Here is a 14665-nt window from a genome sequence, read left to right on the forward strand (position 1 = left end):
TTGCAGGGAGAATATGTATAATTCCATATTCCCTTTAAATTCACAAACAGTTGTGTGTTTCTTAACATCTTCAGAATTCAATTTTCTACTGTAGAGAAACAGAATCGTATTTGTCTGGTCATTCTTGTGGTGCTACGGGACATACTCCCTCTTAGTAAGAAGAGCCGTAACTTCATTGCCTATAAAATATATTTCCAAGCAACAAACATAAAGGGAACTAATGATTTAAGAACTGCAATGTGGTAGCATGATAAAAACAGTCCTTTCTAATATCCTATCAATTATGATCACATCTTCTGTTTAACAATTCATTAAAAAAAAAAATGAATGTGAGAACATCAACTATTTCAAAGGGGGTTTTATCTCTCCTCCCCTCTATATGTAATAAAGACCATCAAAGACTACAAAGATCATTCTAAGGTCTATTACATGAAGGACACATAATGAGCATTGAAAGGAAAGATGAACAAAAAAAAAGAAATAAAAGAAAAAAGTATCTTTTTGGAACTGTCTGGTGCTCAAAGGAATTGCATACGCAGAGTTGTTTTAGCAGATTTGGAATATACCAGATCTTTTGTGCGCATGTAACTCATTTGAGCATATTCCAAAAATCAGATACGTTCAAGATGCATTTGAGTCACTGTAAATATAGAATAACCAGTATGCACATATGTAATTGGGCTGCAAGGAGTCCAGTTTGTCTGGGATGTTTCAGAACTGACGTGAACAGATCAGTCAAGTGAAAACTGTACAGCAAATCCTCATAAATTGTGTCAAAACTACTACTACCTAGCAGAATAAAGGTCCTTACTATCAAACAAGTCTGCAGAAGTGCCTCGTTGGAGGATGGCTTAGTGAGAGTCTCTAGAAATAACTCTTATCCAATATTTTGCTAAAAAACCTTTCAGTTGTTTGAGCTACTTTTGCACTCCTTCCTGCATACACATATTATTCATAACCTGTTCAATAATACAAAAGGCTTCTGTGTTTTCTACGCAACAAAAATAGATGTTTTCTTGCTTCTTAATAAATAACAACCCATTAAGAAAAAACTTGCCATTTCATTTCTCACCTTTTTAGTCCATTCACAATAATAGCTTCTAATGTACTTTCAGCATTCTTCAGCCTCTTGGGCTGAGTGAAAAGACACACCAACAACCAGTGTCAAAAGGTTATTTTGGTGATACTGGCTTTATCAAACCCTTCATTTAGTGGATCTTCACATTATTTGTCATAGGTTACAAATTTGTGTACTATCTGTTAAGGGTTTGAGAAGTATTTACAGCTTAAATCAAGCTCACTTTCACAATGTGCTAGATGATACATAAAAATATAACCTAAACTCAGCATTTTAAGGAATTACAAACTAATATATTAAGATTCTTCTAAGAAGTGAAGTGAATTGAAGTGACAGTAGACCTAAAATGTATTAACTGTAAATATATTTGCAGATACTCATCAAGGTCTGTTTACATTTTTCTTGTTACATTAAAATTGAATATGCAGTAAACCAAACATATTGTATAAGTATCTCTGTGTGTATATATGTATGCACAAATGAAAATAAACAGATAAAGTATGTTTACACAAAGAGCTGGACAGCAGAATTGGGCATGAAAACTCCTCGGTAGGCCAACTGGTAACAACTGTCTTTAATATAGGGCTTTCTCAGGGAACTAACGAAATTCATAACACAGACTAGAAACAAAATTTAAGTAAAGTTCCAGATCATCTGTTTGCTGGCTTAGGTAGAGATTATAAGGTAATCTCTCAGGTAAGAGAGAATCTTTGTTGGTGCTAAAATTTGAGTCCTTCATATTTATAAAAATATACTCCTCTGTTTCCACATTTCTTAAGGTGAATAAGGATGTTTGATGTGTACTTACTCTCTCTATATATATTATAAAGGAATTTACTGTTGATAATTCAGAATGAGTATCTAGCTATATAGGACGATGTTTTTATCATTAGTTCCCTATTTGATGTACGACTGCTTACCAGAAAATACAATTCTTATTGTAACTTTGGAATACTCAAGTAATTTTCCATTTTACACTAAGGATATTTTGGAATTTTAATATTCAGTTTTAAAAAGATATAAGCCAGAGGCCTAAGATTGTTCACATTGCTAAAGAGGGACACAAAATAAAAAAAAGAAGTCTGGGACTTCTTAATACGTGGATTTGATATAGTTATACCTTAATTGTTGCTTTCAGAGCAGTCAAGAAGCTGTTACTGTTGATTTTCTGAAAATTATTTAAGAAATTTCCATTAACATCAAAACTAAAAAGCTTTTCTGAAATAGTTTAGCTTCTTTTGTGAACATGGTGAATATTTTATATTTTGTTATAGAAAACAGCATGCACATTTTCAGCAAGAGAGTGTCCTTCCCATAACACCTCAAATAACATATTAAATTTAAAATGTAAGCATGACATTCAAGCTTCATCTGCTGTTGGTGTCAATCTAAAAAAAATATAAATCAACGCAGACAGAAAATTCTAATCTGATGCCCTCAGGCCAGATCAAATAAAACACTTAGGCATCTAAATTTGGCGTTAAAGCAACTAACTTTTAGGTGTTAGGCCCCCCGAAGAGACTCTTGGGCTGAAGTGAACTGGGTTTTACATTCCTGTGTAATATTTAGGGTAGGTATTGCTAGGCAGGTACCAGTTAAGGGGTGTTACGAGCAGTCACTGGCTCAAACATCAGCTAATATTCCCTAAGCCAGGTACTTGAAACTGGGATCTAATGAAGTTAACAAGCAGAACTAAAGCCAACACAAAATAGTATGTAGCTACCTGGAGCTAGATGCAATACTGTGGGAATAGGACGGAGATATAAATTCCACCTTTCATGCTCTGTACGTCCAGGGTCTGGGTCAAAGAGATGCATCTAAAATATACTTTACCTTTTTACACAAAGCATAGTGCTTAGGGATAGCGCCCAGGAAATGTGTTGCAAATTAGATTCTCTCTTCTGCCTACAAGGAATCGGGATCCACACATGGCAGTGTGCGAGTGCATGTGTTTAACTTTCAAACCGTTGATTACTTTGAAATTTTTTTTAAACACTTCAGACTACTGAGAGCAAAGAGGATCAGAATTCAGCAGTCTGGTCCTTAGGTTCTCTGCTTACTTGGCCTTCCTATGCCATTTCCAGATTTAACAGACATCACTGAACAGTTGAATAAGTATTCAGCCCCATAGAAAACATCAAAAATACACTTTTCACAACTTCCAACTGAGAGATCTGCAGAACATTGGGTAATGGCTGAGCACAATAAGCAATAAAACTTACCTCAGCAAAAATTGAGGGGCTATCTAGAGCAAACTCTTAGGGTCTTAGTAACTTTGCTGTAGCTGGTAAGACTCAGTCTTAATTTTAAGGTAAAAGACTGAATAGATTCTTTTCTGGTATAAGTTCAATGTTTCATGTAACTCCTTTTATTAAATCTTACCAAATAAAACCAAATGTGCATCATCAAATAGTCCATAATTACAGGTTACAAAATTAGATGCTTGGTTTTGATGATAGCTGTCAAGTACTTGAACTAACACTGTGTACTTGAACTTACCTCCTTCTTCCTAGGATCATCTGCAGTTCTACCGCCTGCTTTCAGTATGTTTGGAAAATCTGCTGTTTTCTAATATGGAAAAAATCCTGTAAATCTAGAGTAATTGACTGCTCCGTTTATACAGATAATGACATTTTGAATTATGCGTGAACTGTGGGGCAGAAGCAGTGTCTCCTGCAGTCCCCCCTAGTCCAGACCAGATGAGATCACAACATAATCCTTAGAAAATCTAAGTTTTCTCATGAAACCCAAGGAATGGCTGGAACTTCAGATGCGTATGTTTGGTCTTGCCCTGGCATCTCATCCTTAGATATGGACAAGTTGCACATCTGGATTGAGTAGCTTTTACACAAGGTCTTTAGGAACAGAAATTCCTCCTGTTTTCCTGCAACAAATACTGACCCGGAGCCCAGTGCAAACTTTCCAGTTTTAACAGGCAGTGAATCAGATTGATAGAACCTAATTCAATTCTTGGTGGGATAATAACAACCTGACTCCCATGGAAGCTGAGGTCACTCAAGGATGCACACAGCACAGCCTGAGAACAGATTTTGAAGATAGTCTAAGGGCAAATCAGAAAAAAATCAACCAAACAAAACTGCACAAGATTTACCAGCAGTTTGAACCAGCCCAGAAAAATTAACTGCTTTTTTCCGCTACTAAAAATTCCAGCTGAAATTTTTATAGAAACGCACATGACTTTCGAAAGACTCAAACTATTATTCATAAATAGATTAATCGGGTAAACCGGGTCCTCTGTTTTATGTTTGTAACAGATAAATGGTACTTTCTCACTGTAGCCAACTCATAGATCAGGTCAGACAAATGATTCGCTGCTCTGACAAGCTAAGTCTTTGCAAAATTGGGCATGTTGATCAGTTGCCTCTGTTATAGTTTTGTTATCTCTTTAAATTTTCTTTCAACTGTAAATAAATTTTCCCTGGGCGGAGATTATTTCAGAGATTTTTGGTCTTTTCATTTTTTTAGCAGGAGAGGGGGCAAAAAGAGAAAAGACAGGGCCTTCTTTGCCAGGTATGATGCCCCAGGTTTTCCTAGGTTCAATTAAAAGCCATTTTAGTTGCAGCTGATAGACTTCTGCAATGAAGTGGCTTAGAAGACAACACAATAACGTTCAAATGCTCCATAATACTTATTCAGAACTTCTGTTTTCCTTTTTTTTCTTTTGAATCAGATGATGAAGCTGATGGGGTTTCAACAGTAAGAGTACCACCGGCTACAGACCTGTTTGTATTTTTAGATACAATTGCATTCTGCCTGATTTGCAGTGATAAGCAACAGTTTGGAAATCTGACAGTAAGCTCACAGTGACACAAGTATATAATCACTATCTCCACAAATATCTATAAGTTAAATCACTTGTTTTAATACAGATTAGATTAGTATTAAAGTTACAAGATTGGTATGAGAGACATGATAAATGCAGTCACGACAGAAAACAATTTTTAATTTAGTATACCCTATCAATCTAGATAGCCCATGAATATTTACCATTAATTCAGTAGGCTGGAACAGAGTAGGAAAAAAAAAGAACAAAAAAATAGAAGGTTTGACCTAAAGAAGGACTGAGGAAAAAAGAGAATTCTCAGCAATTTTACTGTGGACAGATCTTGCAAAAACGTGAACTGGCAACAGATTGGAGAATACATATGAGGTACCATTATAAATAATGCCTTTAAAAAAAATGAATGACATGCAAAAATAGTAGCAATTCTTAACCTGTACTTCTCTTTGCAGGATTTACCAGCCTTATTACACTTAAATGAGTAACTCCAAAGACTAAAATAAAATCATTTATGGAAATTCAAAACAAACCTATTTGATCACATCATACTTCACAGCAGGGATACAATTTGCAGGGGCTGAGTGAGGGCATAGTATAAGCTAAAACAGGTTGTGTGTGCAATGAACCAAACTAAATGGTTTATATAAAAGAAATGTTGTTTCTATTAATTTTTCTGGTAATCCTATTAAAAATGCCACCTGTCCAGAACAGAATTGTCCAGATTTTAATTCTTTTTCCTATCTTAGTGTTCAAACACAAGACAGAGAAGGTATCATCTTACAGATATTAAAATACAGCACAAAATGTCTTATTCCGAAATCTTAATTACTGCAGCAGTTTCTCCAGCTCTGTTTCAATGTCTGGCTATTATACTTTTTCACTTTTCCTCTCTTTGTGCTCAAAGATCTGATCTTTCTGATAAGGTCAAAGAATATTTTTTTCAAAGGAAATCTCATATTTCTAACCTTTCTTTCACTAAAATGTTTCTAGTCTATAGTACTTAAAATTCGGACATATTAAGTAAACATAACATGAAATGTGCCATTTAAAATTCCACCACCACCCCCTGAAAATCCTCTGTAACAACCCTGAACAGGAACTTAACTTTGAATACCAACAGAAACGAAATGGTGTCATAATCAGCACAAGTGTATGTGGTCTATTCACCTAGATCAAACACTTTGGTCATATACTCAATTAAATTTAAATCCCATTATATAATGTGTACCAGCCTCATTTTATGCAATTCCCTAATTTAATGGCTTGCTATTAGCCTTTTTCCTTTTTGCACACATGGACTAATTTTCACGGTGCTCAGTCCCTTTGGGAAGTAGGTCATTAAAGTCAACTGGATAGAGACAGAAACTTAATACCTAAACAGTGTTGTAGAAGGGTCAGAGACACAATAGTAATGTAAAACTGTTTTTCACTCACCCTTCTTTGTAATATTTATGAACTTCCTCCCTCATATAAAAAAAAGTAGAATAATCAAGAAAGCTATCAACCTGTTATAATTTAATTTATGAAACAAACAAAAAAGTAATATCCCAATTAAAAAACAAAAATCAGAATTATTATTTAGCTATTGAAACAATGTTTGTTTTACACTAAACCAATAGAATCATCATAATAATATTACCTTTCTCAATGTGTATTCTTTTTGTCTCGTGTCCCACATCGTGACCAGCCAGATCACCCTCCTTAGGTCCAGGCAGGACATTAGGTGACAAACCCATCAACATTTGGTTCATAGATAGCCCATTCTGATGGACAGCTGCTAGACACAAGTGCAGGGAGAAAGAAAATCAACTGTCATATCAACAATACACTTTTGTACTTACTTTTTACAGTTTTCCTCTTAACTATATAAGAATTCTACTAATCACAATAACTCAGTTAGTGCTATCAGCATCCACACAGTGAAAGAGTTTCTTCCTATTACTTCTGGTTTAAAACAATTAATTTTAAAAAGAATTCAGCATCTTTGGAAAAAGTTGGTACTTGCAAATTTTTTCATGTTTATTTAACAAGAACTGAAATGCACAATGAAGTTGTCCCAAAACTCTTACACATTAGCATTTCCAACATGCAGTCTTTAACTTCCTTAAAGTAAGCACTGTGGCCTTCCAGGTGATAAACACTGTTTTTCAAAATACGCTGTGCAACAACAGAATTGCTTATTTGCTCAACAGGCAGCCTGAAAACCAGATCTTTATGAGTCTCAAACACACCTCAGAAAGCCATACAAGGTAGTTTTTATCTCTATGCTTTTATCCTGAAATACACTACTTGCAAGAGGCTTATGCCATTTCCAGTAAAACATTTTTTCATGCATAACCCATATCTTTGTAGCAGTCATTCTTGCTGTACTCAGTACTAGAGAATCAGATGTGATGTTAACAAATCAGATAGCAGAGAAAAAAGTTATTTCATAAATAGGTAAGTTACTGACATGATCCAGTATTTAAGGAACTCTGTTATGTTCATGCTGGAAGAAACAATGTGCAAAAATCTCACTCCTTCCTGCTGATACGGAAGTAGAGTAAGCTAAATAGTACCATTTCTTTAAAATAAAGTGTAATTCCCTATCAAAAACAGTAAGTATCTCTCCATTTAATTTACTTTTTTAATTTAAAGAACAATGGAAAAGATCTTCAATGGTTACAAAATAATATACTTCTAAATAAATTTTAAAAAACTAAAATTCAGCATTGTGAGAATTTATCTCCAGAATTTTACCTATGCACTCAGAAAACAATGGGAAAACAGATAGGTCACACTATATGTGATGCCAGTTTAATCATCCAAGAGGTAAGAAAACAGAATTTTCAGTTTGTCATGGTCAGGTCTCATTTACTTCCTTTGGTAAGTAATTTTTCATCACATAGTAATGAAAGATTTTTCATCTGAAGGTCAATGAAGAGACCACTTCCTGAGTCTGTGGAGAGTCTGAAAGGAATTGTTTAAAAGACACATATGCTGCACCTAATTAACATGACTATGTATTTCATGTAACTATTTCATGGCCTTCTATCTGCATGCCAAATCCTTCGGTTTCACCTTCTGACCAATTCCACTGTGGAAAGATGACTTAAAAGCACAAAATCCTGCAATGGAGCAGTAGTAAAAGGAATGGACAAGGGAAATATGAACTAAAGTAAAAAGCTATAAAATAATATGTGTTTAAAACCTTAATTTCCAGGCTGTTGCACTGGAATATTACAGAATTCAGGGCCTCTGCCACATCATTTACAACCTGGACATGGAGCTTTGATAAAAGTGGTATTACTCTGAAACACTACAGTTTAATTTCATTCTGCCCCTTCTGAGCTATGAGATGATAAAACTCTCTGTATCACATTTCTCACCATTATAATTTTTGATATTTAAAAATTTTATAAGGTATGCATATTTTTAATTGATTTAACCTAATTCTCCTCTTTACCAAGCAATTCTGCCATGTTAAATGTTGCTTATGAAGTCAGATTCAATTTAGAAATCAAACCAGAGTAACCAGATTAAATAAAACTCAATTTCTTTAAAAAATGTTTACACTATATGTTCAGTTCCAAAACTAATCTAGCAAATTGCTTCCCGGCTGCAATTCTGTATTTCATAGCTCATGCCTTTATGTTTAATATGACATGATGGCAATTTATATCAGTACCCGTTAATGTAGCATCAGATATTATGATACTGTAAACTGGGGAACATAATGTTGGGAGATAGTTATTGCAGCTGAACTTCCGAACATGATACATATGAGATCTAGTCAAGATGAGGGCATTTTGATTAGAAAAAAAACAGCTGCACCTAATCAAATTTAAAGTGGTGACAAGGAGAAGAATGTGACCTACGGATTCTGTCTGAAGAGCTCTCGGTCCGTGCAGGAGAGCTGGACACACTGCTGCTTCGATGAGAGGATGGATGACTGCCAGGTCTTCGGCCCTCTTCAAGAGAAGGAGCAGGAGAAGGGCTGTCTGGAACACGTTCCTAGACCCCACAAAAATAATTGGGAAAAAAAAAAAAAGGCAATGTTAAACTAAGCCTCTGTGGTTTCCAATTATCAGTACCCTAAACCGAATCTCCCTTCTAAACCACAAACTATTCTTTCCTCTATTAAGGTGTCCAGGATTTGCAATGTACTCTCAAAGGAAACTTAGTAATTTCAGGACACTAGACCTTATGTTTTAGTATGCAGTGTGAGTGCTACTCATCCTGTTAGGCTTTTAAACTGCTTTCTGGTCTACTTATAAAAATAAGGGGTTGGTTCGCTTTGGGTTTTTTTTTTCCCTGTACTTGTATCAGCATACTGTTGAATTGGAACTAACATTTTGTTTACTCGCTTATAGTCGTTAGCCTTACAGGATGAAGAACGATGTACTTTGGCAAATAAATAAAGACCAGATACTGTTGTTTTAGCTTATGCTGAATTTTACTCCGTATCTTCATTTCTAAGTGATTTCTTGAGCAATGCCATCTTACGGAACTGTTACAGATCATAAAGAAAGTATCATCTCCCTACTGAATCTATACCGGTAAGATGGCTGATGGAAGTCCAAATGTCTGTTGATAACATGAAACACAAATCTGGAATGAACTACACTTTTTAGAAGAGTGTGGCCATGTCGCTACTTCCAAATGGGGGTAAACACCCATCCATACTTTCCTGTCCAGGGAGAGGATAGCCAGGAGGAGCTACAATGAACTTCAAATTTTCATTGACTTTGAAAATTAGAGCATGAAGACTGTGATGGTTTGAACTTCTGCTACATGAGTATGTACGTAGCAGATAGATGTATCTACCATTTACACAGAACTTTAACAGAAAGAAAAAACAAAGGGAGCTGAATGCAGAATAGGCGTTTCTAGAAAACTGTCTATCTTTCCCTGCAGTTTCCTGCTTGTTGCTAATAGCTCCCAAGACTCTTATGTCATTGCTAAAATACGTGTGAATCACCTTGGTTTGGCCAAATAGTGATAAAAATAAATAGTTCCTATAAGGGAAATCTAATGGAGGGACTGAAAATGTTAAGCTGAGGGTGTGGGGGTTGTTGACTGTTGCTTATTTTTCCTTTCGATAACTGAAGTCCTGACTCCTAATGAAAGAAAAAAAAAACAACAAAACCAACAAACAAACAACTGTAGACATTCAACTCCCTTAAAGCTTTTGGTAATGAAATAATACAAGCAATATTTGTCTAATAACATATATGAAAACTTGCTGCTGCAAATGCCTAGAATTTTTCCTGAAAGATGCATTGTATTCCTCACACAGCATGATGTTTTTGCAGCAGTCATTATTTTTCATGCACAGTAGATTAATATTTACTTCATTGAATGCATTCCTATGAAACTCAGCAACATGACCACCTCTAATAATCAATAGATTTGTTACAGGTAAGCTTTATAGTAAGTATTTGCTAAACATGAGATTCTGATTGCAAAGAGATTCAATAGGCCTATCGATGGAGTGGGAGAAGACCTTCCAGACCAATGTTTCAAGACATTTAAGTGGATTTCACTTTAATAGTCTCAGGTTTTTAGTCAAAAACATTGATGAGGATAGTTTAACTGCATCATAGCTCTAGGCTTATTATGACTTTGATTGTGTTTATATGTCCATGAACTGGGTATTCAAGGGGAGGATTATAATGCAGATGTTTTCAGAATGTAGAAGATTTATTTCTTTAGATTTAGGAGGATTTAAGCATGCATAGAGTACAGATCTGGTATAAATTGGAACACGCTATATTTAATCATTCATTTAATATATAATTTCACTGTTTGGCATACGATGTATTGTTCTTAGAAGGGTTTCATTAAAATGAAATCCAGTGAGCACATAAGATTTGAATACAGAGCTGCAGAGTAAATTAATTTATTTAAACAGCTTAATTTGTTTATCCTATTTATTTATGTACGCTTTTACAGCACGTATTATGAGATGGAGAGAGCAAAAGGAATGCACAGGACAACAAAATATAATTACTGCACAAACAAAACAGGTAATGAGTTTTATTCACATTTAATGCGACTTAACATACAAACTCTATGAGAAAACTATATATACTGGCTTTATCAATTTACTTTTAAAATACCGCTTAACCCCAACAAAACGTGATTGAACTATGCAGAAATCAAAAAAGAAATAAACTTAATACCTTAAGTCATTTTTTATACCCTCGCTTCACAATTCCACAATCAATAACATAGTCTATAGCAATTTTTTGTCTTTATCAAAACTAGCTATAATAATAAAAACGGAAATGCTACTATGAATAAATTGAAATATTTTGTAGCTCTAAAAAGTCACAGTGATAAACTACTGCTGTTGGGATATCAGTATAAGCTGTCTCTCTTACTAGAGATTTTGTGTAGAAAAGATGGATTTTGCCTGTGGTAAATTATTAATTTTACATTTAGACTTCACTTCAAAATTTTTCAGAAAAGGAAATGTGAAAAAAAAGTGTTCAGTAAATAACTCAGACTATCAGAGCTGTTTTGCTACTTCTGCAAAGAAGAACTTGCTTTAGTACAAGTAAGTCTGCATGACACAGTAAAGAAATAGAATTTACTACATTATAATCCTGGCAATAGGGACAACTGTCCACTTTCCAGTATTTTTCCTAAAACTCGTCCATTCTCAGGACAAAATCAATTTGACTTAATTAGCGCTATTTCTAGAGAACCTGATGTTGGCTTGAACTGTAATTAGGCTTGTTGTCTCACAATAAACAACAAATAAGTAAACAAATAGGTAAAATCTGAGTGACTTTGCTTTGCTAAAGTGAAGTATGAGGAGAAAACTGTGCAGGGTTCAGTTTGAAATCAAGACATCTGAATGTGAATATCTAAATGCAGCTTTGACACATGAGTTACAGACGAACCTTCAGACACCTGTATCTAGGATGCCATATGAAGGAGCCCGCCCTGGAACTAAGTGCCTCCCATTTCAGTCAACTGAGAGATAGGCAATAAAGCCAACAGAGCTTCCTCCAAAACTGGATACTAACAGCTCAATTCAGCTGCTCACAAATGAGTCATTTGAGCCACTCAAGGGTTTTGATATGTCCACACTAGGTTGACACACAGGGCCTACAAAAGATTTGCTGCCTTTTGGAGTGGCAGCAGGATGCCAACAATGTTATTCTTGGATTTAGTGGCTGAAGACCAGAATAGCTCCAAAAACTCTATTGACAATATTTACTAGAAAACAAGAAATATAGAATAATTTATCACTTGTAAAACATTTCTCTCACTAGCCATCTTTTTTCTCTGTTTCTTGCTTCCCTATTTCTATTTGTTTCTACAGGTTTCACAAGTAAAAAGTCGCATATATAAAAGGGTATATATAGTAATTTAATATTGACTAACTTCTCAAAACTGACTAATTTTTCAAAATTGCTAAGATACTTGATTAAGCATCAGAACCAGAGCCTATACTAACCAATGGACAAAACATTCTTAAGGGCCAAATTTCGAGCATTCCTTATCTTGGGACTCTGTACAATCTGATCCAAATCACAAATCCTAAGAATTTAAGCATCTGACATTTAATAACTCCTCAAAAAAATACTACTACAATATATGAAATTTTCACTTTAGGGAGCTGCAATGCCCTTTCCAGCACCCTTGCTCCACTGACATTACAAGTTATCAAACCATTTCACAAATAACAGAATTGTTCCTGTGACATTAGGCTTTTTTTATCTTGTAAAGAACAGGTAAAATATTTTAATTGTCAGAGGTACTAACTTATGAAATTGAAGTTGTCTCTAGAATTAGAAACCACTCCAGTTTTGTTCCAGAATACCACATACCACCCACAACATAACACTGTCTCAGTCTCTCCAAGTAAAACATAAGTGTCTTGATGTACTTATCAGTAGTTTTCAAACAGCTCTTTGCATAAAGACCATGCTCTAAGATCTCGTTCCAGAAGTTCCCTTTAAATAACTTCCTATTAAGATTTATCTAACATATATATATAATGGTATCCAGAAGACGTAAATACTTTCTTTCCTATATCATATGTCTTTTTCTCTTTAACAGGTCACAAAGGTAGTTATAAACGTTAATGTAATTTTTGCCTTTCTGCTCCAGCAGCGTGTTTTCATTGTTTGAAAAGTGTCTCATTGCCAAAAGTCTTCCTCAGAATTACATTAAAATGTACTTTGTGGAGTTCAGCTGATGGTCCCTATATCACCATCTAAGAGAAGACATTTCATGTAATACATGTAGGATTAATCCTTCTGCTCCTAAGAAGACAGACTAGGAAGTAGTACCTTCTAGGTTCTCATGACTTCAGTCTTTCCAGAAACATAGAATCATAGAATAGTTTGGGACACCTCCCACTAGATCAGGCTGCCCAAGGCCCCATCCAACCTGGCCTTGAACACTTCCAGGGATGGAGCATTCACAGCTTCCCTGGGCAACCTGTTCCAGGGCCTCACCACTCTCATGGGGAAGAAATTCTTCCTTATGTCTAGTCTGAATCTGCCCCTCTCCAGTTTATAGCCACTGCCCCTAGTCCTATCACTACATGCCTTTGTAAAAAGTCCCTCCCCAGCTTTCTCACAGGTCCCGTTCAGGTACCGGGAGGTCACTATATGGTCTCCTTGGAGCCTTCTCTTCTCCAGGTTATTATTTATTCTTTGCTATTCTATTATTTATTCTTTGCTATACCTGCTTCTTAGTGACAAAATTCCAGAATCTTTGAATACACCTACTTGCAATAAATACCTAGTTATGCATGCGCAGCCTTCATCTCCTGCATAGTTCTCTCCTACAGCTATTTTCAGTCTCTGCTTTTTCTTTTGGTCTAGTTTGCTTCTCCATAAGTCTCATCTCTTGGGCTAAGTCACCCTTTGATTTTAGTCATGGACTGAGCTCTAAACATGCAACTAAGTACAGCTGTAGAGGAAAATTGCTGTTAAAACCACTCAGCTCTCTTGATGCTCTTCAGTGCTGAACAAACTCTTTAAGGACACTCTGTGTGTTAAGTCATAGAATCATAGAATGGGTTGGGTTGGAAATGACCTTAAAGATCATCCAGTCCCCCTACCATATGCAGGGACCCTTTCCACTGGATACGGTTGTTCAAAGCCTCATCCAACCTGTCCTTGAACACTTCCAGGAATGGGGCATCCATGACTTCTCTGGACTACCTCTTCCAGTGCCTCATCACCCTCACAGGAAAAAAACTTCTTCCTAATATCTAATCTACACTTCATCTCTTTTAGCTTAAAACTATTACCCCTCATCCTATCACTACACTCCTTGATAAAGAGCCCCTTCCTAGCTTTCCTGTATGCCCCCTTTAAGTACTGGAAGGCTGCTATAAGGTCTACTTGGAATCTCTTCTTCTTTAGCCTTAACAATCCCAACTCTCTCAGCTTGTCCTCATAAGGGACTCATTAAAGTGCAGCATCACACTTCAATAGTTTAGGTGACTTCACACTGGGGAAAGGATATATGACACACAGTTTCATAACTGGTTAATTTGAAAAAAAAAATTAAAAGCATTTAATCAGGAATATTTTATAATATTTTGACCTTCTAAGAAGGTATCTTGCTTCCAATCCTTTTTGTGCTAAAAAAACCTACAATAATCTCCTTCACAATGAGCAAAACACAGACTTCTTACTCTTCAGTTCCTTACTGACCTATTTTGAACTTGTGTGAGAAGTATTCCAGGAATGCCTTTCTTACGAAATTGCATACTTATTTGACATCATATTAGTAGAATAAGTGAAAGAAATTAATTACTTGGGTATCTTTTT

General features: G+C 35.5%; 1 protein-coding gene across 6 annotated transcripts in view; it reads right to left on the bottom strand.

Annotated features, from left to right (window-relative positions):
* The window catches only part of DACH1 (dachshund family transcription factor 1), a 365247-nt gene that overhangs the window by 95780 nt on the left and 254802 nt on the right, over positions 1-14665 (bottom strand). For 3 of the 6 annotated variants that reach the window (XM_054066079.1, XM_054066085.1, XM_054066058.1), the window contains 2 exons: positions 8738-8873; positions 6520-6654 (listed from right to left, as the gene is read on the bottom strand). In XM_054066079.1, the coding sequence (XP_053922054.1) occupies positions 6520-6654; positions 8738-8873 (271 nt within the window). Of the gene's footprint in view, positions 1-6519; positions 6658-8737; positions 8874-14665 lie in introns of all 6 variants that reach the window. The other 3 variants (XM_054066075.1, XM_054066053.1, XM_054066069.1) reach the window with 1 other exon arrangement.

This window comes from Cuculus canorus, chromosome 1 (assembly GCF_017976375.1).
Source record: "Cuculus canorus isolate bCucCan1 chromosome 1, bCucCan1.pri, whole genome shotgun sequence".
NCBI lineage: Eukaryota > Metazoa > Chordata > Aves > Cuculiformes > Cuculidae > Cuculus > Cuculus canorus.